The 26,023-nt window shown below is 39.9% G+C and overlaps 1 protein-coding gene across 1 annotated transcript in view; it reads left to right on the forward strand.

Annotated features, from left to right (window-relative positions):
• Positions 1–26,023, forward strand: part of LOC133628488 (E3 ubiquitin-protein ligase NEDD4-like) — a 352,048-nt gene that overhangs the window by 151,344 nt on the left and 174,681 nt on the right. Inside the window, exons 3-5 of the mRNA XM_062016712.1 lie at positions 8,963–9,044; positions 16,876–16,914; positions 20,413–20,466. Of these exons, the coding sequence (XP_061872696.1) occupies positions 8,963–9,044; positions 16,876–16,914; positions 20,413–20,466 (175 nt within the window). The remainder of the gene's footprint in view (positions 1–8,962; positions 9,045–16,875; positions 16,915–20,412; positions 20,467–26,023) is intronic.

Here is a 26,023-nt window from a genome sequence, read left to right on the forward strand (position 1 = left end):
AGCCAGACTCACTTCTGGGGCTGAGCCAATTAGACGCTTCTGGGGCTGAGCCAATTAGACTCCACACCAAAGAAACTCATTAAAATTATGACCAGAAGAGGCCCTGTCCCACTGGAGGGATCCTGTATCTGCAGAAGCTGCAACTGTGGGGAAGAATCCACGTCAGAGATATGCACTAAAGACTGTGTCCCGTGTGAGGGCTCCTGTATTGGCAGAAGCCATAGCTGCTGGGAAGAACTCACACCAGAGAAGTTTGTTAAGGACTGCGTTCCGTGTGAGGGACCCTGTATCGGCAGAACCTGCAGTTGCTGATGGGAACAATCCACAACAGAGAAGTTCGTTAAGAACTGTGTTCTGGGGGAGGGACCCCATATCAGAGCAGGGGAAAAATGCCACGAGTCGTGAAGAAGACAGAAGCGACAGAGACCATCTGTGAGACTGACCACATACCCCATTCCCTACCCCCCTCAAGCTGTTGAGCGGGGAGGAGGTAGAGATATCGGGAGCAATTGAGCTGTGCCCGGGAAGAAAGGAGGACTCGGGGAGGGAGATCTTGAAACGCTGGTTGCAATTTTCTCATGATCCGACTCCCTTTTTGCTTTTTGTTCTGTTCTGTTTCTTGTAGTTAGTAGAATAAACTTTCCTAATTTCCTAAGTCAGTGTAGTAGGTCTGGGATGGTAGTGATTTTCCACAGCAGCTCTTGCAGTGCTGTGCTTACTGTTGATCTCAATATTATGACTACTGCTCCCACAGCATCAGGGCTGTCCCTCCAGCATTCCTTCCCCCACCTTCACCAATAGCTGTGGGTGAGCACAATCTTGGGAAGGACCACGGCCAGAACAGCTGACCCAGGCTGACCAAGGGGATATTCCATACCATATGACGTCAGCTCAGTAATATAAACTGGGGGAGAGGAGCAGGAAGGGGAGGCAAGATTCATTTCTGGTCTTCCAAAAGCAACCGCTACGTGTACCAAAGCCCTGCTTCTCGGGAGCTGGCCGGACATCGCTGCTGATGGGAAGTAGAGAGTAACAGCTTTATCTGCTTTTGCTTTGCTTCCTGTGTGCGCGGCTTTGCTGTTTCTTTATTAAACTGCTTTTATCTCAACCCACGGGACTCCCATCTCATTTTCTCCCCTTCGGTGGCTTGCTGAGGAGGTGGGGGATAGAGCGGTGTGGTGGGCACCTGGCATCCAGCCAGGGTCAAACTACAACAGATGATCAGTCTGTTATCTGGTACACGCTGTGTCCGATGGGGACTATGTCCTGCCCAGCCTAGACAGAGGTGATGATGCCCGTGTTACACTAGGTTTTTGCTGCTGCTTTGTTCCCTCCTTCCTCTCTGTAGTGTTTAAAAAATGAAAAATATTGTGCTTCTATTACACTTATTTTCAAGTTGCCTTGTCTTTTTTTCAGAAGTGTCATGGTTTGACATGATAGCCTTTTCTGGTAAGGGGGAAGGGGCTGTAAAGATGGCTCCTGTAAGAAGTTGCTCACAACTCTCCCCAGCTCTGAGCCAGACCCACTTCTGGGGCTTAGCCAATTAGACGCCTCCACGATCACCTTTTAAGAAGAAGCCGGAAGAGGAAGTATCTTCCTCCATCTTCTTCCTTCTTCTGCCCCTTCTTTTCCTTCTGACTGGTGGTGGGTGCAAGGAGTAGGAACAGTGAGAGAAACAACCATGCGGACTCCAAGGTCAGTGATGAAAGAGAGGAGGTGTGCTGGAGCAGAGACTCCCCTGCATTCTACGGAGAGAACTGGTGAAGCTGAGATTTATTTTCATTTCTTTAAAGACCCCGCATCAGCAGTAGAGACTCATTATGATAATTACCCCATATCAGGGGCAGAGACTCATTTTGCTAAAGCTGGCCCCAGACCAGGAGCAGCGATTCACTTCATTAAAGGGCCCGAGCCAGGGACAGTGACTATGGCTGGATGAGGCCGTGTGAGGGATCCCGTATCGGCAGAAGCCGCAGTTGTTGGGAACAACCCACAACAGAGAAGTTCATTAAGAACTGTGTCCCAGGAGAGGAACCCCGTGTTGGAGCAGGGGAAGAATGCCAGGAGTCGTCTTCATCTGAGAAGACAGAAGCTGCAGATCTCATCTGTGAGAGACTGACCACATCCCCCACTCCCTGCCCCTCTGAGCCGTTGAGGGGGCAGGAGGTAGAGATATCAGGAGCAGTGAGCTGGGCCAGGGAAGAAAGGAGGGATGGGGGAGGGAGATCTTAAAGTGCTGGTTGTAATTTTCTCATCATCCTACTCCCTTTTTGCTTTTATTCTATACTGTTTCTTGTAGAATAAACTTTCCTAATTTCTTTTTTAAGTCGAGTACTGGAGTCTGTTTTGCTCGGAACCGTAATTGGCAGCGAGCCCTTCCTGCCCTTGTCTTAATCCACAACAACCTTACTTATCTTTTTACTCTCATTTCGCTGGGGCCTCTGCCATCCTAACAAGGGTGGGGGTGAATGTGGGCACTGAGCGAGAGACTGTCATGGTGCTGCTGTGCTAGCTGGGCCAAACCACGACAAGAAGTCTTTTCATAATCCACTGGTTATTATGTAATCCAGCTCATAGTCATCATCCAGGCATGATCAGATTTTGGTTGAATAGTATCCCAAATGCTACTACATTGTGTGATCTTGGGTTTGGAGGATCCTGGCATTTGGGGAGGGAGGGGAGTGTTTATGCATCATCTGGATATATCTAGTATATCTTCCACCTAGAGTTGAATGGATAAACTGGAATTATAAAGCAAAGTAGACTTCTTCATTGGGGAAGAAGATATGTATACTTTGTTGGGTTTTGGTTTGACTTTTTTTTTTTGTTGAATCTATATATTTATTTTTTATAAATAAGGTTTCAATAATAAGCATCTTCTTTTATGATGCTCTAGAGTATCAAGTGCACCTGCTATTCTTCCCCTTTTCATCTTCCCTGGTATTATTAACAGTATTTTCCAACCACTAAAATTTCTTTAGCAAGTGGCATTATGTGTGCTTTCTGTCACACGCCCCTGCCCTTTATTCTGACTGGCTCTGCATCCAGTCCTTCCCCTGCTCAGCTCTGCTCTCACATATGTCTAGCATGCCACTGCACATTACAGCTTGTAATTGCTAGGGGGATTAAGGCTACTACAGGTACGTCACAAGTCTTTCTGTAAACCTGATTAGCTATCTATAGGTAACAAGAGTCCTATGGTAAAACCATGTGACAGACAAAGTGTGGTAACACATTCAGAGTCCCACTTGGCAGATCTGTTCTGCTGGCACATGACTGGTAACGGGCACCTTCTGTACAGGGATAACCATGGATAACTGCTGCTCATACGTCCCTTAGGTAAAATGCCTGCTATTTGGATTAATAGGTTTTTAGCACTGTGCAAACTTGCCATGAGAAACACAGGCAGGATGACTATATCTATGTATTGCAGAAGCATTCTGAAGGCCTGAATCTTTCATCTTAATTTCTTGTGGTTTTCTTTCTAGGAGTCTATAAAGACAGATTAGACATGGTGGTCTGGATTTGTTTGATTTTTGTATTTTTTAGCTAAACTGATAGTCTGAGAGCAGATGTTCTAGTGATAGAGTCATATTATTATGCTTTCATGACTAATCATCCCATTTTTAATTTTTTTAAAAATTTTTTGATTTAGAAGCAATGTCTTTTACTATATTTCAATTTAATTTAGACATTAACTCAATGGAAATTAGACCACGAAATAAGTTGAAACCTGTAAGATGTAAAAAACTGTCTAGTTTTCACTAAGACCTTCCTTTGAATTGACTGATACAGAAATACATCTTTCTCCAAAGATGTAGCTCAGGAGGATTGACTGAAATGCTTCCATGACCATTAGCCTTCTGTAATACCTCTTTAAACTAAGAACTAGTATGTATGGGACTTGAAAATAAGTCTCAATCTGTGTTTTATGTGGATGCAGAAGATACATAGATTCATAATTTTGGAAGTATGTCTGGTTTTAGCCCTTTCTACAACTCAGTGTGATTACCATGATACTGCATCCTAATGAAGAAAAATTAGATGGTTTCCTGTAGACATTTGCTGTATTAGAACTATGTGTTGAGGGAAGTAACCTTACAGACTTGAATAATATTTCTTAATTACAGCTAATTCCAAGTGGAGAAGAAAACTGTTACAAATTCAGTGTTCTGTTCTGTGGTATCTGAAACTCATGTCCTCTTATTTTTCTGATGATGTGAACAGAGTGGTGCGTGTGATGATTGTTCTTCAGATAATAATTAAGAAGCTTTGGCCTGGAAGCTACAGTCTGTGAATGAGATGCTGTCTCTGTTGCTAAAGGAGTTTAACACTCTGATACTCAGTTCCTGGAGCTTTCACATGAAATTCCACAGCTCTTTAGGACAGATCATGAGTTCAAAGCACAGAAAAAAAATACCAACTGTCATATTTGTTTAGGTAGGTGCAGCTTCCGGAGTTGTGATGGAAATGCTGGATGTAGCAGTATGTAAAGAAGATAACATGACTTAAACAGCTTTTCCTATAAGCTGTCATTAAACCACGTCAGTCATAGCTTCTGGAGAAGAAACTGCAGTGGGAAATTTCAGATGTTGTTTCTTTTCTTTTTTACATGTTTCCTTATGTTCTTTTGAATTTTTCTTTTTATTTTTTTCAATATTTATTGTTATTAAAAAAAAAACAAACAAAAAAATCAAGTTAGCAGAGAATTTTGTGTGGCTTAAAGATATCTTTAACAAGTATTCTTTTCTATTTATTTGCAGTATTTAATTTGTTGGCAGAGTAAGTCAGATATCTTCCACCCATTCCCCTGTTGCTCCTTCCCACCTCTGCTGTGTATCCTCTCTTTCCCAGAACAGCAAATATTATTGTTTACACACTAAAATATGAGACAGGGTGCTGATTAGGCTGGAAAATGGCCTGTTCTTTCCCTGTTGCCTTTGACAAGTCCTGCCTCTGGCCTGCTGCTGCTCATAGCCCCATGCAGAGTCCTTCCTCCACTGAAGGGGAAACATGAAGGCCAGAACAAGGGGCCAGGGTAGAGGGAGGTGACACAGCTTTACTCAGAGCAGTGTTGACTTATGTTGATGTATCTGTCCAGCTACATGTTCATTTTAAGTAAATGAATGTGAAAAGATTTGATATCTCAAATATCTAATCATTTGGACGAATTCCCACCTCACATCCAGGAGTGAGAGCTTTGCTGATACAGTTTCGTCTGACTGTCTCATTTTAGAGTGGGCAGAGATGTCAATAGTCTGTTCAGTAAAGGCAAAACTTTTTTACTGAAATTTGTTATTGTCCTGTTTAAACTCCTGTTTAAGTATAGTAAAAAAATGTTTTACCATCTTCAGAAGATTTATCCAGGATTTTTTAGGATTAAAAAATTTACTATTTTTAAGAATTCATGAAAATAGCACTGCCCAAGTATGAACTGATAATTTAAAACTGAGAGGGTGTTATTCCCTCTCAGCATTAGTCTTTTTTTAAGAACCTTCAAATTGTCCAAGTGTGCATAGCTGGTAGCATTATGTTGAGATATAGATCCACGTATACCCATATGATCTTTTTGTTTCAGTTTTACATATGACTGTCAACATCCTGTACAGTAAAATTACTATCAAAAGAAGTCTCTCTAGACTTCAATTCCAGAAGTAATAAAGAGTGAGATTTTATAGTTGGATAAACTGGGTCCATGCTTCCACTGAAAGTGAGGTGAAAGTGAACTCCCCTTATCTGAGCTGTGCATTTCTTTTCCTCACTGTCCTCTGGGAACTTTTATATCTGAAAACTGTTATTTTGTAATTATTATTCTTATTATTTCTGTAGTAGTTTTTTTCAGTCATAGCAGCTGTCGGATCTCATTGACTAGCACTGATGCAGGAATATGTGGCCAGAGATGAAGGAGAGGATGGGCTGATTTCAAAAGCAGAAGACTTGGACCAGCTAAAACTGAAGAAAAAACTACATTCTTAGACATGAACTTAAGTGTCTAAGCATTGAATTAAGACTAAAGGCCAGACCTGCAGAAAAGCTTGCACATGAAATCCACAAACATGCCTAAATTTTTCTGTGGATTCAAATATTAGCATTCAATCTTAATTTCTTAATGTTGTACAGTGTTGGGGTTAAGGCTTTGATTTCACAGCCTTTAATTTTGCCTTTTAATCCTTCTTCCATACAAACTTCTTTCTTCACATTGGCTTATGTCAAAAAGACTGTTTGATTCCTCCCCCACACTGTAAACTTCAGGCTTCAGTTAATATTCAGTTTCTGATGCTTCTTATTTTCAGTAAATATTAGGCAGCACAGTATACTAAGCAATCCAAGGTTTATCGGCATTATTTTTTAATCACAATGATGCTTTGTTTTCCTTTAAATCTTGGTGTTTAATGCTGAATTTATTGCAGTTGAAGTAGATCCATTTATGTGCAGGGGGGTTGGACTAGATGATCTCTAAAGGTCCCTTCCAACCCTATCATTCTATGATTCTATGTGCATCTGCTGATACAAGTAATCAATCCAACATAATGTCTTGTTTATTCTTACTCTATTTTCACCTTACTGTGGTATTTTATTTTCCAAGTAAATTAAGCATCCAGTATAATGAACACTCAGCTGCTGATTATTCTGTAGTGATACTGTCGCAAAATTGTTTTTTAAATGTAAAAAAACATCAGAGAAATGTATTTGAGTATCTGAATCTCTGAATGAATTGGTTGGTAATCAGAATGTCTGTTCTTTATCTTTCCTTCATGAACCATTACGTTGGCATCCTGTTGACTCTGCTTCAGTCTTTGAAGTATTGGAGCAGTTCAGTGCCCTGATTTTACTCTTCCCCTCATTTCTTATCTTCAAGCAGAGGCACTGCTCCAGTTCCACCTTCTGACATTATACCTCTATGAAGTCTGTTTCTGCAGGATGTTTTTCTCACAATTGAGTCCTTTCAACACAGAGTCAGAATTGCAGAATGGTTTGGGTTAGAAGGTACCTTTAAAGATCATCTGATCCAGACTCCTTGTCATGGGCAAGGACATCTTTCACTAGCCCAGGTTGTTCCAAGCCCCATCCAACCTGGCCTTGAACACTTCCAGGGATGGAGCAACCACAACCTCTCTGGGCAACCTGTGCCAGTGTGTCACCATCCTCAGCATAAAACATTTCTTCCTTATATCCAGTCTAAATCAACTGTCTTTCAGTTTAAAACCACTGTTGCCTCTTGTCCCATCACTACAAGCCTTGATGAAAAGTCTGCCTATTTTATAAGCCTCTTTTATATACTGAAACACCACAACAAGGTCTCTCTGGAGCCTTCCCTTCTCCAGGCTGAACAACCCCAACTCTCCCAATCTTCTTTCGTAGGAGGGGTACTCCAGCTCTGGGATCATTTTTGTGACCATGCTAGTTTATTCCATAAATTGTGAGTACTGTGAGAACCACACTTAAGGTTGCTGTAGCATATGAGATTCTCTTCTTCAGATCTTCTGGATTCCTTTAACGTTTAGACCTCTCAACAGATAGTGTTCTACTGGTACTGGGAAGGATCTAGGAGACTCTCATCTCATACTGGTGTTGTGGAGCCTTCCTCCACATCACTCCTTATTGATAGCTACTGTCTCCCTGCTGAAAGAAATTTGCACATATTTGGAGGCTAGAGATCTGTAGTACAGCAATAGTGATAAGCAGCTGGAGTTAAGGTGAAAGCAGTAACCTCCTCTAGTGGCATGTTTTATATCTGAATGGTATTTGACAGAGAGCTGTGCGGTCTCCGGAATATCTCTACTTCTTCTGAAAAGAGGAAATTGGGTCAGGGGGGAGATCTGAAGCTGGATTTGTCTATGCTGGCTGGTTCTGGCACCAGTGAGCAAGACTTTCCCTAAGCACAGGTAAACTCTAATGGAAAATAGCTCTTGTGGTGGTTCTACTTACTACTTTATAGAGCTCAAGGTAGCAGTCATAATACCCCATAGCTGCAAATTTAATATTCACTCTGCTTCATTGATCTTGGTAATTGGATTTAAATGGAGACTGAAGCATTTGTGCAAACCTTTATGAAATGTTTGATCTTCATCAATCTGGTAATGAAAAGCCGAAGCAGGGTCAGTGGGCTATTCAGTGTGGGAGGGTATGTGGAAGGTGGAAACATCTTCTGCATTGAGGTTATCCAAGATGCAGGTGAGTGACTCAGTGCTGGTGGCTGGAGTGGGGCTGGTCACAGTCTGGGTGCCGGCTATTGGGGGACAGAGAGTGCGTCTATATCTCCCGCAGATCTGATGTATGTGGGAGAGTACATGTGGTGTTCACTAGCATACCCTAAGCTGGACTACCCAGTGAGCAGGAGGCCCTAAGTTCAGGTAAGGGTACCAGATAGGGAGAGAGTCCATGACGACATTTGTATGAGTTACATGTGAGATGAGTGTACAGCCTCTGTTTGCAGCAAGTACCACAGTGAGGAGGAGACCCATGGTGTGAAGAGCTCAGGATCTGGGCAGGGGTGTCAGATGGACACAAGGGCCATACTGGTATCATCACTGGTACCATGTAGCTTGGTTTTAAGGTTCAATGAAATTGGAACCACTTCTTCAATATAATTCCTGTTCCCTTCCCTGTCAACCTCAAGTGGTTAGTTAGTGAGTCTCTTCTAAAATCCATGGCACACTCGTTTCAGTAGACTGCCACATGCATGCTTATGAGCAGAAGTTGTGTGCAAGCAAGTAGTTCTTGTCTATAGACAAAGCTTCAAGTTAAATTATTGTTAATGCTGTGGTCGGTATTTAATTAAGCATATTCAAACACGTAAATGTTTCAGTAGCTTACTGCAGTTACTAGATTTCACTAAAAACACTTTAACTTCAAAGGGTTTAGAGTTGCTATTGCTATCCAATTAAATGACAAGTTTATATTGAAATTATATTTGGCCGTAAAATGATATTCTCACTAAATATGATATCTTCTTTTGCAGTGATCCATATGTGAAACTTTCCCTGTATGTCGCAGATGAGAACAGGGAACTTGCTCTTGTGCAGACAAAAACTATTAAAAAGGTATGTATATACTCTTTTTTTATTCCATTGTTTTGGAAATATTAAGAATACGGGAACACAATTCTATAATATAATACAACACTTATTTATATTGTTACACACATGTATAGCAACTGAATAATGTATTTTTTTTCAAACCAAAATAAGAAGTGCATGTGTCTTCACTGTGCGTCATCTGTTGACAGGATCAAATATGTTGTATATCATTCTCTAAAGCTTAGCTTACCAAATCTCATTGCATCGTTCATATTTCTTTCATTAAGGTCATATTTTAATAAAAGACATAGCTGAAATAAAGAACTAAGAAGCTACTTTAATTATAATTTATTTGACTTTTAGCAAAGACAGTAATTCTTTAATGTTCCCTTTCAAATTTTCTTTTGGAATATATTTTCCTAATATGGGAATTTAAAATACACAAGTAACAGAAGATGTACTGTAAGAAAAGCCTGGAAATGCACTGAAAATGTTTTAATTTTTAACTAAAACCAAAATGAAATTTTATTTGGTTTCTTACTCTTATTCCACATCAACAAAAATTCCACCAGGGGATATTTGAGGCCACACCTCAAATACTGTGTTCAATTCTGGGCCCCTGGCTACAAGAAGGATATTGAGGTGCTGAAGCGTGTCCAGAGATGGGTGTAGTGGTTTTGCCTGGGCCAGGTTTGTGGTAGGGGAGGGGCTACAGGAGTGGCTTCTTTAAACAAAGATCTGTCAGAAGCTTCCCCTGTAGCTGTTAAGGCTAATGTCAGTCAATTCTAAGATGGACCCCACAGCTGACCAAGGCCTGGCCAATTAGCGACTGAGGTAACACCTCAGAACAAGTGTTAACAGACATAAGCTGGAACACAAAAAGTTCCACTTAAACATAAGCAAAACTACTTTACTGTAAGGGTGAAGGAGTCCTTCTCTGGAGGTTTTCAAAACCCACCTGGATATGTTCCTGTGTTACCTGTTCTAGGTGGATCTGCTTTAGCAGGGGAGTTGGACTAGATGATATCTAGAGGTCCCTTACAACTCCTACCAAGAGGTTCCAAAGAAATAGAAGGAAGAATTTCTTCACTGTGAGGGTGATGGAGCACTGGAACAGGCTGCCCAGATGGGTTATTGAGTCTTCTTCTCTGGGGACATTCAAAACCCACCTGGATGAGTTCCTGTGTGACCTACTCTAGGTGGCCTGCTCTGGCAGGGGCTTTGGACTAGATAATCTCTCGAGGTCCCTTCCAACCCTTAAGATTCTATGATTCTGTGACTTTGTCTCACTGTGGAGCAGCAATATTTATGAAAAACTCTTAAATCAGCAGACCCACATCTGTTTACTGATAAGTCTTTCTCATATTGTAAAGGGGAGATGAAAAGAATAAAATGAGTGTAGGTCAAGGTTCATTTTCTTGTTTAAAACATAATTTGGATCTCTGTAGTAATGTTGGACCAATCGCAATATGGGCTCAGACTTTATCAATTAGTAAATGGGCAACTCATTTCATCTGGAGAGAACTCAGTAGAAGTTGGAGACATTTGAACAGATGCACCCTACAAACAGTCTGTGCAGTCCCTTGCATGGGCTTGTTTGCAAAATATGTACTTCAGGATTCCTAAAAAATAATGGCCTACTGAAAAATATCTATATCGGCAAGTCCAGTCCTTGTACTGCTTGTTTATTATCTTAAAGCAGTGTAGTAGCTTCTGCTAACTGACAAATGCCTGAGGATGGTAGGAAGACTCATCTTTCAGCTCTCACTTCAGGGAAGTGGAGGAATTTCAGTGTGAAGTAGTAGGAGTCTACATGTTTTAAATATTGGAAGGGCTTTCTGGAGATCCTAAACTATTCTGTAACTTTGTGACTAAAACTCAGGACAGCTGTGATAGCAGAAGGCTTATAAGGCAGGTCATGAAGGTGCAAGGATCTTCTGGGTTTTGAGAGGAGTCCTTTGTGAAATGGGGGGAGAGGAGATAGGAAGTGTGGCACGGACTTTTTCTTTTTTTCACCTTGCTTCTTAATGGTGATAACAACCAGTGTTTTAATAAATTTCCGTATTGTCCTTATTTGAGAAGATTTTGCTGGTATAAAAGCATGATTACTAAAGACATGGCATATTCGTCTCCTACAAATGGGAAATGTAATGGCTATAGTGCAAAAAGTTAGGAGAGGCTGAAATGAGAGCAGTAGATTGGAAAGAAGGCTGTAACATTACTGCTGATCTGAAGTGATACCAGCTTTAGATTAATGTGAAAAGAGAATAAAAAAGTTTCTGAGAAAACCACTATAAATAAAAAAAGAATGTAATAAGGATGTGAAATTATTGTTTCAAGGAAGAGGTAAACTCATGGATTTTAGTGCTGCTTTGGGAAAGAAGAGAAAAAAGATAATGTCTGTACAACCCAACTGCAGACAGAGTTTGGGGATGAGATGATGAGATGATTCCTGGGATCGTATCTGCTTTTTTTCAATGTTTCTTGTAACTGTCACTTGAAATCTGGACTTTCTCAGTCATTTCCGTAATAGTGATATTAACTCGTCTATTGGAAATTTCTTATTAGTCATTTCTGGTTTGAGTTGTTAAATTTCATCTCAAGACCTCTGCTTCCTATGCAGTTTGCAATCTCTGTTTATTTTATAACTAGCACACATCATTAGTATATTTTGATTTTAAATCATTAATGAAAAAATATTGAGCAGAATTGATCTCAGCAGTGATTCTGGAAGACACTACCAATTATCTCCTTCAGCTCTGTTACTTTTTAATATGATGACATCTAACCTTTCACTAGCTGCTTAGTTTTCTACTCTTTTTTGTCTTCCTCAATTTAATGTCCGACTCTCTGTGTAGCACTATCTTGCAGGAGTGCCTTCAAGAAGGCAGCAAGGACTGCAGTTTCCCTTTTGATTCTCCTTTTCCATTACCTGTGCAGTTGTCCAATATTCATCCTAGTGTACAGCTGGACCTTGCCTGACGGAGTGCTTGGATACAGCTGAAGGGATTAAATGCATGTTGTTGCCTTACTCTGAAAAAATAAAGTTTTCAAAAAAAAATCAGATTCATCTGTCATGATCTAGCTGTGTTAGATTTCTGAGGCTTTTTGTTTTGATTTATCCCCCTCCATGCATTTAGTTATTGAAAGTGTAAAGTTTGATTAATTCCTTATCTTTGCTTTTGGAACTGATTTTTGAATGGCCTGCTAGAAATGTGTTCCTCTTCTCTCTGCAATAGAAAGAGCTGTATTTGCTATTTGCTGTCTTAGGATCTTGTAAGATGCTTAGTATGTTCTTTAAATTCCTGCTACTGGTCTTATGATTTCATGTGTCAATTATTTTAACAGTTTAGATTAAGAATATTCAGTTTCCTCAATTTGCGCTGAGCTCTGAAGACTTCACTTATACATCAGTTGTGACAACTTGTATCTTTGGACCCATCCATCCTAGTTATTCTGCCTTTCCTGTATGTCATGTTAAAAATAATTTCTCATGTCTAAATATGCTTGATCTCACCATTGAGCTTCATTGTTTTGTAGCATAATTTCTTTCCGTGTTCTCATTTTATTTATATGGTTGAAAAAACATCTTTGTGTTTATTCTAATATTCTGTAAGATCTAACTGAGCTGGACTCTTGGCAGATCTGTACAATGCTTGCCTTTTTAAGGATGTAACTTTTTGTTGATGAGTCTTTGTTGTTGTTTACCTGCTAATATAATTTATGAAGTTATTCATGTTTGGTTTTTTTTTTTCTGGAGCCCTTCTTTACAAGTGTTTTTCTTCTTTGCTAGAATTTGTACTTTTTGTGTTTGTACTTTCTGACTTGACCTAATAATTGTTTGACTTGTAATGGTAGAAGAAATTTCTGCCAGGTACCAGGGCATTTGTCAAAAATTGTGCTGCCAAATATTTCCTGAAATTTGTATTTATGGTTAAGCAGTATTAAAAAATAATGCATTCTTGATGGACAGTAGTGCCCTCAAATTTAGTATGAGATCATGCTTAATTTTTTAAATTACATGGAACCTCTTCTGCCAAGAACAGCCACATTTGATGAATACAAGTTTAGTGGATTTGTCTGGGCCAGGTTTTGGTAGCAGGTGGCTTACTTTAAACAAAGAGCTGCTAGAAGCTTCCCCTGTAGCTGATAGGGCTAATACCAGTCAATTCTGAGATAGGCTTGCAGCTGACCAAGGCCAAGCCAATTAATCATTGAGGTAACACCTCTGTGAATAACATATTTGAGAAGGGGAAGAATTTGCTGGACAGTTGCTAAACAGCAGCAGCAGTAGAATGGAGTGAGAATGTGAAAACAATGTCTCAACAGACACCAAGGTCAGTGGAGAAGGAGGGGGAGTATGTGCTTAGGTCCTGGAAGAAAGATTCCCCTGTGACTTGTGGTGAAGACCATGGTAAGGCAGGCTGTCCCCCTGCAGTCCATGGAGATCCATAGGGGAGTAGAGATCCACTCGCAGCCCGTGGAAGCCCCCACGTCGGAGTGGGTGGGTGCCTGAAGGAGGCTGTGATCCCGTGGGAAGCTCATCCTGGAGCAAGTTCCTGATAGGACCTGTGAGCCTGCAGAGAGAGGAGCCCATGCCAGAGCATGTTTGCTGTCAGGACTTGTGATTCTGTGGGGGACCCACACTGCAGCAGTCTGTACCTGAAGGACTGTTTTCCTCATGGATGACCCACATTGGGGCAGTATGTGAAGAGTTGCACCCGATAGGAAGGACCCATGCTGGAGCAGTTTGTGAAGAGCTGTCTTCATGGGAAGGACTCATGTTGGAGAAGTTCACGGAGGACTGTCTCCTGTGGGAGGGACCCCACACTGTAGCAGTGGGAAGTGTGAGGAGGAAGCACTGAGAGGAAGCAGTGGTAAAGTCCATTTGTGATGAACTGACTGTAGCCCCCATCCCCCTGCGCAGCTGCGGGGAAGGAGGGAGAGTCCCAAGAAGAAGGAGGGGTGGGGGAAGTGTTTTAAGATTCAGTTATATTTCTCAGTTACCTACTTGGTTTTGATTGCTCATTAATAAATCAAATCATTTCTCCCCAAGTTGAGTCTGTTTTGCCTGTGATGCTAATTGATGAGTGATTTCCCTGTCCTTATCTCAACTTGGGAATCTTTCATTATATTTCTCTCTCTCCTCTCCAGTTTAGAAGGGGGAGTGATAAAACAACTTGGTGGGCATCTGGCATCCAGCCAGGGCTAAACCACCACAAGTAGTATTTGAAAAGTACCATTTATTTTCTCATTACTGCATTTTTTTTTACTGAATATATTAGTGGTCCTTAAGATAAAAAAGCTGTGAGTTTCTCTTTGCCTCCAACCGCTATTCCTAATCTTCACCTACACTAAATTTATTCTTTTCATCTGCCCTTTACCATTGTCTTTTCTTTCATGAAATATTTTCTTGCCCTTTCATAAGATTGTTTGGGATAAGCAGGTAAAACTTTTCAAGGAGTATAGCTGTTAACCACCTGCATCACTGTTTGCATAGGTTTAGAGTTTGATGATCATTTATACTATTATTTCATTTTGCACAGTTGTCAGCATGATGTGATTGTATGCATGTGTGTAGGGCTACAGTATGACTCCTGGATTTCTATTTTGTGGAGGAATGCTGTGTAGTGAGCCACTGTGTCCTGGACACAACAAATCTATTGTATCTCTATCAAGGAGCTAATATAAACAACCAAGATTCTCCCTATCTGCTATAGCAAAATTGTGGTGGATGTAGAGCCAATTTTCACTGTCAGCTCTTCTGGTAAACATTTGCTATAGGAGAGAATGAGGGCATGATTTGGCATAAAAGCAAAACCATTGGGCAAGTCATACTTGATTTTAAAGTTACCAAAATTTGAATTGCCCAAATTAATAAAGTTTGTAGTTCAGATTGCAATCTGTAGACATACTTGATTCTGTACATTTTATTCAGGTTATTAAAATAAAATCCTTCATAGGCTTGAGGGAGATTAGGAAGAGTATTGATGCTGTGAGGAAGCCAGCCAGGACTCAATAGCCAATGTGACTATTAAGCAGGTATTCTTTATTGCAGCACTGGGGAACATGGGGGATTTCTCCACCAAACATGCCCACCTCAGCCTTTGGATTTTCAGTTTATATTTACAGCAAACATGAATATTCATTACATTTCCAGGAAAGGGCCCACCCATAGTCCCATCTTGGTCCACCCAAGTTACGTCTCTGTCATGTTTCTTTTGGTGTCCTCTTGCTTCCTTCAGTGGTCATTAGGGATCGCTGTTGGATTAAGATCCAAACTTTCCTTGCGATGTATCTTTACCCCTGGGTCCTTGGATAGGATGAAAACTGGCCTAAAAGCTCTGCCATCCCAGATAACAGTTTCGTTTAGGGCTAGGCAGGCCTTGTAATTATCAGTGGTATACAATGGTAAAGTATAGAACTAACGTAATAGCTTTGCCATAATAATTTTGTTTAGGTACATACCAGCCTTGAAACTATCAGCGCTAAGCAATAGTAACTTTGTTTAGGTACATATCAGCCTTGAAGCTATCACTGCTAAGCAATAGTTATGTTACAAGAAACTGTGTTGTTCTAATAGCTCTGCTTGTGGGCTTACAAGACTAGGAGTTTCATAAAATTAAATGTGCGATTTTCTAACTAATATTGTAAACTTTAATAAGTAAGCTTCCATAACCCAAACTGATCTATCTACCTATGAATCAGTATCATACCTATTCAAAGGAAATACACTTTCCTTTTGTTTTTTTTCTTTTTCTGTTTAATTTATGATATAAATCTCTCCTTATTTTTATAGCCCTAAAGTTGGCCTTTGCCGCGAAGTTTTCGGCTCTTGGCCTGAAAAACCCAGGCTCGAAGCCTGAAACCCAGGCTCGAAGCCTGAAAAACCCAGGCTCGAAGCCTGAAACCCAGGCTCGAAGCCTGAAAAACCCAGGCTCGAAGCCTGAAAAACCCAGGCTCAAAGCCTGAAAAACCCAGACTCTAAGTCTGAAAAACCCAGGCTCAAAGCCTGAAAAACCCAGGCTCGAAGCCTACTTCATGCGGCGATCAACCCAGGGTCCAATTCTCAGCTGGGTGGGAAGAAATCAGTCCTACTCAATGTGAGTGATAGCAGAAATCTTCTTCTTTATTGAGAGCAGGCTCTAACTTATATACACAGCAGCTTCAAAGCTAGCTCAGCAACAGCAGCTAGTAGATTACATTCTTATGTTCATCCTACTTGCGGTTTCTGCGATAAGCAAGCTCCCTCACATTTTCCCATCTTGTTTTTCCCCCGTAGTTGTTTTCCACCTTGGGCTGTTAGCTCATTAGCTGAAAACAGCCCGACCTTGAAGGAGCAGAAAGCGGCCTGCTGTCTACATGACAGCAACTGCTTTAACCATAGCTCTGACTCTGGTCTTGATTGTGCATTAAATTCATATAACTAGAACTCAGATTGCCTTGCCCCGTCGGGCCTAACATTATACCCTGGGGTCCATGTCCATTCTCCCTTAACCACTCCTCGACAGGCCTTGTGTTTAAAAAAATACTATTTTCCATCTGAGCGTAAATGAATCTTGAAAATGGAACATCTTCACATTTTATTTCCATAAGTTCTCATGGATTTGCCTTTTACTCATAGAATCCTATTTATATTTAACATCTAGGATCATCTGACTCAAATATCCTCCCACATCTGGCTTAGTAGAGAATTCATAAATAATTTGATGGCAATATTTTTATTTCAATTGTTTTTTGACATGCTTTTTTCTTACAATTTTCTATAAAATTATCACTTGCATGTACATCTTAATGATTGCAAAATGGCAAGCAAAGAAATTTTAGTATGTAAATATGTTTGTTTATTTTACAGACTCTGAATCCAAAATGGAATGAAGAATTTTATTTTAGAGTAAGTTTCTCTTTACTTGCAATCATTATTATAATCACATGGCATTTTGTAAGGTTGGAAAAAACTTATTTTGTATTTGGGGCCTGTTCTATTTAACATCTTTATCAATGATCTGGATGAAGGGATCAAGTGCACCCTCAATAAGTTTGCTGATGACACCAAGCTGGGAGGGTGCATAAACCTGCTTGAGGACAGGAAGGTTCTTCAGAGGGACCTGGACAGGCTGGAGTGATGGGCCAAGGCCAATTGTAATGAGATTCAACAAAGCCAACTGCTGGGTCCTTCACTTGGGCCACAACTATCCCATGCAATGATACAGACTTAAAGAAGAGTGACTGGAGAACTGTCCTGCAGAAAAGGACCTGGGGATGTTAATTGACAGTGGCTGAACATGAGCCAGCAGTGTGCCCAGGTGGTCAAGAAGGCCAATGGCATCCTGGCTTGTATCAGAAATAGTGTGACCAGCAGGGCACATTGTCCCCATGTACTCTGTGCTGGTTAGGCCACACCTTGAATATTGTGTTCAGTTCTAGGCCCTTCACTACAAGAAGGACACTGAGGTGCTGGAGTGTGTCTAGAGACAGGCACCAGAAATGGTGAAGGATCTGGAGAACAAGTCTTATGAGGAGCAGCTGAGGGAGCTGAGGGTGTTTAGCCTGGAGAAGAGGTGGCTGAGGGGGTAGATATGATCACTCTCTACAGCTACCTGAAAGGAGGTTATAGTGAGGAGGGAGTCAGTCTCTTCTCTCCAGTAATGAATGACAAGACAAGAGGAAATGGGCTCAAGTTGAACCAGAGGAGGTTTAAATTAGACATTAGGAAGAACTTTTTCACCAAGAGAATTGGTTAAGCATTGGAATGGGCTGCCCATGGAGATGGTGGAGTCACCATCCCTAGAGATATTTAAAAGACAGAGGAGGTGCTAAGGGACATGGTTTAGTGATGGTCTTGGCATTGTTAGGTTAGTGGTTGGATTTGATGATTTTAAAGGTCTTTTCTAACAAAAATTATTATTAAAAAAAATGTTTGTTTTTTATATGTTTACATGAAAAAAATGCTTGTTCTGATGTAATTGCTCTTCTGTTTTTGTCGTGATGGAATGATCATCAGAAATTTGCATAAGGTTAATTTGACAAACTCTTTCACAATTTCTGATTTTGTTTAGAATAAGTTTTGAGTTAATTCATCTGACAAAAAACTCTTTTTACTTGTAAATATATTTTTAGCAGAGCATGTTTGCTGTGGTTTTAAAATGTTACTGCAGTGGTAAATAATCAGTTATTTCTAAGAGTTCTATGAAATTTAAGTTCTAGTAAAAAAAAAAAAAATAGAAGGACAATAGAAAAAGTAATTTGCTTTTATTTGCCAAAAAGGTCAAGATATGGTTTTTTATAGCTTCATTTTAATCTTCCTTACCTAAAATGAAAACCACATTATAGCTAAAACTGAGTGTTTTTTATCGGGAAAAAAATAATATTTGAAAATGGTAAAGGAGGAATTAAAATAGTGATTATTGAAACCAACATAATAGAAATGAGAAGGGCAATAAAAATGTTGTTATTTAATTGCTGAAAATACTTTTCCAAAGAAGGGCTTAACTTTAGTGCAGCTGTAGCTTTCACAAAAGAAGACTGGATAGGATTTCAGTGGTTTTAAAAAATTATTCTTAAACAGCTGCTTGAGAAGAGATATCACTGTAGATTGTTCAAAATAGATATCATATTGAATGTTGCTTATGGAGTCTTAGCAACTTAATTCTCTTGCTTATAGGATCTTCGGGGGTTGGACTACATGATCCTTCAAAGTCCCTTCCAACCCTTAAGATTCTGTGATTCTGTTTTTGATGTTTGCACACCTTTTGTTATAAAGGTGGCTCTGCCATGGGATAACTTAAGCTACCTGCCTGTAAGAATGCAGAGGAATTTTAGTACTGTAATTTTACTAGGAAGCCATTAGCCTAACAAGAGAGCATTGTATGCTGAAGTGTTCACATGCTTTTGCATTCACCATAGAGGAGAAATCACATGGAGATTACCATAATGAGCATTGCAGAGGATAGGGGAGTGAAAGAAAGGTTTAGACTCTTTCTCTATTGGAAGACATTTCAAGCTCTTCCAAATTCGATCCCATCTGCATGCGTTATTCAGAAATGGATGACCTCACCTACAGAAGCCCATCTTTATGAATACTGGTGTCAAAAATGTTGAGATGTAAGACAGACTATAAGGAACAAATTTGTGTCTTTAAGTGGAATATATTTACTTAGGATTAAGCAAGCTTGTTATGTATATTTATGCTTATAGTTTTATCTGATGTTCTTCAAGGTAACCCAAGACAAGACGATACGTAAAAATGCAAACATTTGTGTTGCTTAAATGACAGATATAATTCATAGAAGCTCTATTAAAACATCTTGAAAATCCTAATCAATAATGTGAATACAGAAAGTAATGCCTACTCTATTTTTTGTGTCACAATTCTCTGGCTTTCTGCAAATTGATAAGGCCATCGCCACCCCCACAGAATCATCAGTCCGTTGTGGAATATTTTTTTAAGATTTTCTTGAAGTTGGATATTATAACCTGGCTTACAAAGTTTTTATGAAAAAATACATTAAGTGGATCAAGTTCAATAGAACTTTTTTCTTGTTTAATAGTGGCTGGTTTGTCTTCCTGACAGTTATTTTTTGCATGGTTGTTTTTTCCTTTTAAATGTTGTCTTAAATTTACTTAAACGTAAACAATTTCCTGAAGATATATTTTCTGTTTTCGAGTGTTGGAAAGACTTCTGTTAGGTTTTCCACAGGCATGTGTAATAAATGGGTTAGAAATGGAAAGTGATAGTCTGAAATATAGATGATTTACTGTATTTCTTTCAGAATTTGATGAACTCTTGCTTCCTACAATTGAGTTTATCTTTGCAGCTGTAGAACCTGTATAATTAAAAAAACCCTGCGATCCCTGGTAGTCTGTCCACCTGGGACTTGTTTCCAAAACACAGAGCTTCTCACTTCATCCAGGCCACCTTTCCTGAGACCAAGTAAGCTTTGCAGGTGTGCTTTAGGCAGTCTTTCCTGGGTGCAGCACCTTTCAGGGATGACATAAGAGAGAAATAGCCTGGTTTGCCCAGAGATGTCATCCTCAAATTCCTCTTGGCTGTATGGTGTGGTTGGATGCAGGTTGGTGGTATGCGGCAGCTGTGTCTTACCTCCTCGGAGCTTTCTATAGAGAGAGAAATGATGGAACTCTTTTGCCTTGAACACAGTCAATGAGAGCTTTTAATGTCAACTGCTGGGCTATTTCTAGTTGCATTAGGGTTTAGAAACAAAGTGTTTTAGTGTTCCAGTTTAAGTAATACTGAAGATTTGCATAAAGCCTGTTACTACTGCTCTGTTTGCTTTGGTTTAATCACTGTATGAACTCATGTTCATACAGTACCCATGTACTGTTACCATCAAGCTAATGAACCTAAAGTAACATTGTTTGAATTTTCTCATAGGTAAACCCAACCAATCATCATCTCCTGTTTGAAGTGTTTGATGAAAACAGATTGGTGAGTGCTTGTATTGATTGTGTTTTACTAATCACAAGGCTCTGTGTAATGCAGATGATATAACAGCTGATAAAAATATAGCACATCTTAAAGGTGTATTTTTGTCTGTTGTTTAAGTAAATCTACTAATAAATGCAGATAGAAGCATATAATAGTATCCTGTTTTGGGACCAATACAGCGTTAAACACAGGAGTAGTACTCTTCTGGATCAGACCAAAATGGTCCTCCCTAACCCAGTATTCTGATGGTGATCATTTTATTATCTCTTTCCTGTACCTTTTAATACTTCTGCATCCTTTTTGGGGATGTGGTTACTAGAGCTGCACCTTGTACCCAAGATGTGTTTAAAGTAATGGTAAAATAATGCTTTCTGTTACTTTTTCAGTTCTCTACCTCATAATGCCCAGCATATTGTTAGTGTTTTTAGTCTTGAACTTCATTTGTCTGATGCAGTAACTATTCTAGAGTCTTCCAACATCTTACTGCTTCTTGCTTTTATTATGATTAAGTAGATAAGGTTTTCATGCAGACATACATGGAATAAGTGACACTGTCACTGTGAACATATTAAGTTAAATGAGCCAGTGCAGTGGCATACTGGGACAATGACTCTTTTGGATATTTGTGTTTTGAAAATTGTAATGCCACCTTTTTGTGCAGGAGATCATGTATTAACATTTTCTTGGTTAGATGCAGTACAGTCTCTACCAAACTTGTTTGCTTTGTGAAAATTAGGATCAATGTGGTGAAGATCCTTTTATTAAAAAAAACCAAAAAAACCAAACTCAAAACAGTATAGAAATGTCTGTTTTCAAAAAAATATATGCTTTTCCTCTGACTTCCTGTTAAATATAGAGCAAAGAAAAAACAAGCTATAATATTCTGGACAAAAAGAGGATTTATAGCCAAATGATTATATATCCTCCTTTAGAAGGATGTAAATTGATAAATCTGTGACTGTGTGTGTATTTAGAGTGCACTGACTGTGAGCACACTTATTGACATAAAATGATCATAATGACCACTTGCACTATTCAAACCGTCCTGTACTTTTTCATAGAATCATTATGGTTGGAAAAGACATTTAAGATCAAGAAAAACCACTAATGTCACACTGCAAGCCCATCACTAAACCATATCCCTCAGAACGTCATCTATGTGTCTTTTAAATATCTCCAGGGACGGTGACTCCACCACCTCCCTGGGCAGCCCATTCCAATGTTTAACAACCCTCTTGGTGAAAAAGTTCTTCCTAATGTCCAATCTAAACCTCCCCTGGCACAACTTGAGGCCATTTCTTTTTGTCCTGTCATTCATTACTGGAGAGATCAGCCTTCACCTTGCTACAACTCCTTTCAGGAGAGAGATCATATCTCTTCTCAGCCTCCTCTAGGCTAAACATCCCCAGCTCCTTCAGCTGTTCCTCATAAGTTTTGTTCTCCAGACCCTTTGAACTTAAAGGAGATCATTGATCACTTCTTCACAGCTTTAAGGTGATCTTCCATCCAGCTGATGCAAACAACACTGGAGCAGAAATCCTGTGACCATTAGTGTCAGGCAGAGTATGTAAGCCTGGGCTCGGGACTGGGTTGACATTATTGCATGGCTTGTGTGTACCTTGAACATGGTTGGAGTACATTTTTGTTGGTGTAGAGGCCACAGCAGGACTGGTAGGAGAGGCCCACAGAGGGAAGTGGCAAGCACGGGGATGTCCTTGTGCAACGGTGACTGGCTGGCAATTTGGAAAAAACATTCTATAGTGACAGCTGAGAAGTGACAGTTTTGATATACTCATTTCAGACAGATATCTTAAGATTTTAAAGTTTCTGCATGCAGTGCTGACCCTATACAGGGAGTTTTATTCCTTCTTTACTGTTGAGATGTTTTCTGTTCTTCCTGTAGTCCTACTTTTGTAGACAGTCTGCCCTTGGGCTCATAACGTTCTTGCAAAGGCAACAACCTCTGGTTTAGGAGCCACTGCTTCTCTTTCAGAAGGTGTTTCAGCTGTTGACAAAGCAAGTGCATTGCATTTTTTTTTTTTAGAGTAGTAGATTTAAATCAGATTGTGCTTGCACAATGAGGAGACAGCAAATTGATTATTTTGGCTTTACTCTGAAATATACTTGTCAATACTTGCATGGTTTTTATTGCAAGAACTTTGTTTCGTCTTCATGTTCATAAATTATCAAAGCACTTTCTGTCTTTGCGGAGTGTCCTTTCCTTTCTATCCCTCCATCAAATAGAGAATAGATGATTCAAACATAATCTTTGGTGCAAAGAGAGACTCTGTCCTTGAATAATGTGCTTTATCTGAAAAAAATAAATTTAAATAAATTATTCCACAATGCAATCTACAGTACTGTAGCTGTGTGGAAGCTATTCATGTTTTTCTTCTTATTGGCTCATAGTCCACTTCAAACAATAGGAGATTGTTCTGTTGGCAGCTTTATCATTTTAAGCTTCCATTTCTCTTGCAATTGGTCGTTTTCTGTCTGTTAAAAACAAACTACCTTCAAACAGTGGTTTAAATCTCCAGATAGAATATTGACACCCCCCTCCCCCCCTTACAAAAGTTCAGAGCTGCTAACAAAACTTAGGCTTTCAGGTTCTAGGGAGCAAATGTCCGTGTATTGAAATGCAGCTACGCTTCTTGCTAAACGGAATTTCTTTTCTAGTGTGTGCTAACAAGTGCTGCTGTGAGCATGCTTCAAATGTGAGTATCCTCAGACCGCTGAGTTTCTGCATTGTAATAGAGCAGATTTAGGGTGTTTGGTTTATGTTTTCGTGTATCTTGTCTGTTCCTCTTCTGAGATCTTTTGACTCTCAGAGACCATAACTGTATTACATGCTGACAATCACACTTGTAGTAATATTGCTAACTTTCTCACTGGAGGCTGGCCAGCAATGGGCAGAGTTTCTGTATGGTGTTTAAGACAAATTGGTACAAAATTACATGCAGCACTTCTCTCCAGTTTTCCCTCATCTTTACTGCCTGGTAAACCTGAAAAAGAAATGTCTCCTGCCATGTTGACCATTTGCTGATTTTTATTGTGTGAGAAATCTTTGCCATATGTACAATTGCTTTGTTGTAATTTTAAATTATTAAAAGGAACTACACAGGGTAGTGTAGGTTATATTGTGTTTGTAGAGACAATGTGTAGAAGTTGTGGCTTTTTAAAGGAAAGTGTGTTGCTTAGTCATTTTATGAGCACAGTTTAAATTGAAAGTGTAACCTTGCTATATTTATTCATGTTCTGTAATGATAGCCTAATGCTGTAGCACAGACCAAAGTAATAAGCTTGAAATATTTGTTCTCATTTGCATGTGGAGTGGACTCAAGCTTTTAACACTAAGTTGAAGTGGTTTTGTAGTTAAACTTGTGTGTGTGTGCTTTATACAAATGTGTCTTGTGACGTGGTTTAGATTTATAGCAGTGCTGAGTGTGTTTGCCGCCTTAGCTGTGAGAGCTCTCCCACTGGGGCCAGTTCTCTCTGATGGAAAAGGAACAGCTGTGAAGGTGCTGTTTCAGGCTCTTGCTGAAAAAACACCAACCTGAAAAAACAAACCCCTCACTGGCTTACATTGGAGAGGGGGAACCAGGCCACGTGACTCCCACCATCCTACCCTATGTCACTGTTTCTAGGAGCACTGATTGCACCTACCCAATCATGTCTGGAATGCTGCTTGCCACTTGGGCTATTTCTGCTGTTGGTATTAGGGCTGCAGCGCTAACAGTTTGGCAGATAGGACACTTTTTCTTGGAGTTTATGTCTTTGGTTTTTAAATTCTGGCAGTGTCTGACTTGTTGCTGTTCTCCCTCTCCTTTTCTTCTCTCTGTAAAACCATGGTCCATCGGCTGTGGTTTCATTTTGACTCTGGGAAAAGCAACAGAGCCCCTGAGTCAGAGATCCTTGACCAGGAAGGAGAGAGAAGATTACTTTTTTTGTGGCATTGCACACTTTGCCAAGAAGAAACAGTCCTTGCACTTTCTCCCGACATGGAACAGATTATGGTGGTGGTGGCAGCGGCAATTTGCAAGAAATGCGCTCCTTAAAAAGGAACACATCCGTGTTTATTCCCCAGCTGCTGAACAGTATTGATGGGCGTCCAACAAGAAGCTCATCAATGCAGATCTCTCTTCAGTGCAAGGCTGTGAATGATTGCAGATGGGTGCACAACCCTGGAATCTCCTGAGGAGACACTTCCTTGTAAATTCTCAGACCCAAGGGAGCATTATGCATCCCACATTGAAAATTATTCTTCTTCTCTGAGTAGTCCAGAGGTGACTCCTGAAAATTCTTCACCCAGCCTGACTGAAGAGTTAAGGCAACGGATTAATGGAACTATTTGCTGTAATCATAGAATATTTTGTACTATCCCTTCTAATAACCAGAGTGAGGATGCTTCATCAACTACCCAAGAAGATGAGGCAAATGAAGCAGTTTCAGGATTAAACATAAGTGGTGTGAGGATTCAGCATCGGGCTTCAAGTGCAGACGTGCCTCAGGTGACTCTGCTGCCCTTTGGTACTGAGGCTCAAAATAATGCTCCCACCCCTGAACCCTGGCGCTGGTCTTTGCAACATGTTCCAGATATGTCAGCAAATTTGGGGAAAAAGTTCTTTGTTCTCCAGTTACAGCAGCTGCAGACAAGTGGTACAGGTGCAGGAGACAAATATAACTTTAGTTTTACTGGAACAAAAGGGGATGGATTGGTCAGGTATCCTCAAATATGGCTAGAAAGGAGTATGTCCTACCCTGTTCAGCCACCAACAGAAGAAATTAGCCCCACAGAGGATGGATTGAATTTAGAACTGCATAACAATGGTAGGAATGAGTCAGAAATATTGTAGAGTGCATTCCTCAAGGGCAGGGATGCCTGTTTAAAATCAGACCAGATAAAAGGAGAATACTTGTCACCCATGGTCCTGAAGAAAAAAACTAGGTTGTTGGTAAAGAGGGTCATGGCACCTCTGGTCTTATGACAGCCAGCACCACAGTAAGTATGATGCTGAGTGTGCTATGCTAGTAAACCACAGAATTGACAAAGGATTCTAGACTTGGGGCAACTGAAGCACTTCCATTGTTAATGCTAGAATATTCTGCAATTCTCTGGAGCAAGCCACGAATTATCTCTGTTTCTAATCTAATGTAACTTTGTTCTCAGTTATGATTACATCCAGTATAGTATTTTTGAGATCTTAATGTCACACATGTTTCTTAATGCAGTGTTACATCAGATGTAAAGATTTTTAAAAATCAGAATATTCAAATGACAAATTGAGTGTTTGTGTTTAATTTAGTTGGCTGAGACCTTGCTGCATGAAGAATTCTTCATACACTCTGTTTTTAAAAACAGAGACTTGGACCCCTTCGAAGTACACTGGACATGTGTGTACCTCTACATGATTTTAAAATGTGCACTGTAATGCAATAGTAACTAAGACTATAGAAGCCTAACGATAATTGCAGTCAAGATACTGACTTAGATAAGGCACCAAGAAGTTAGGGGGCAAAAAAAAAAATCTTTGTTTTAGTATTTTTTTTTTCCTTCTGG

Source organism: Colius striatus, chromosome W (assembly GCF_028858725.1).
Source record: "Colius striatus isolate bColStr4 chromosome W, bColStr4.1.hap1, whole genome shotgun sequence".
NCBI lineage: Eukaryota > Metazoa > Chordata > Aves > Coliiformes > Coliidae > Colius > Colius striatus.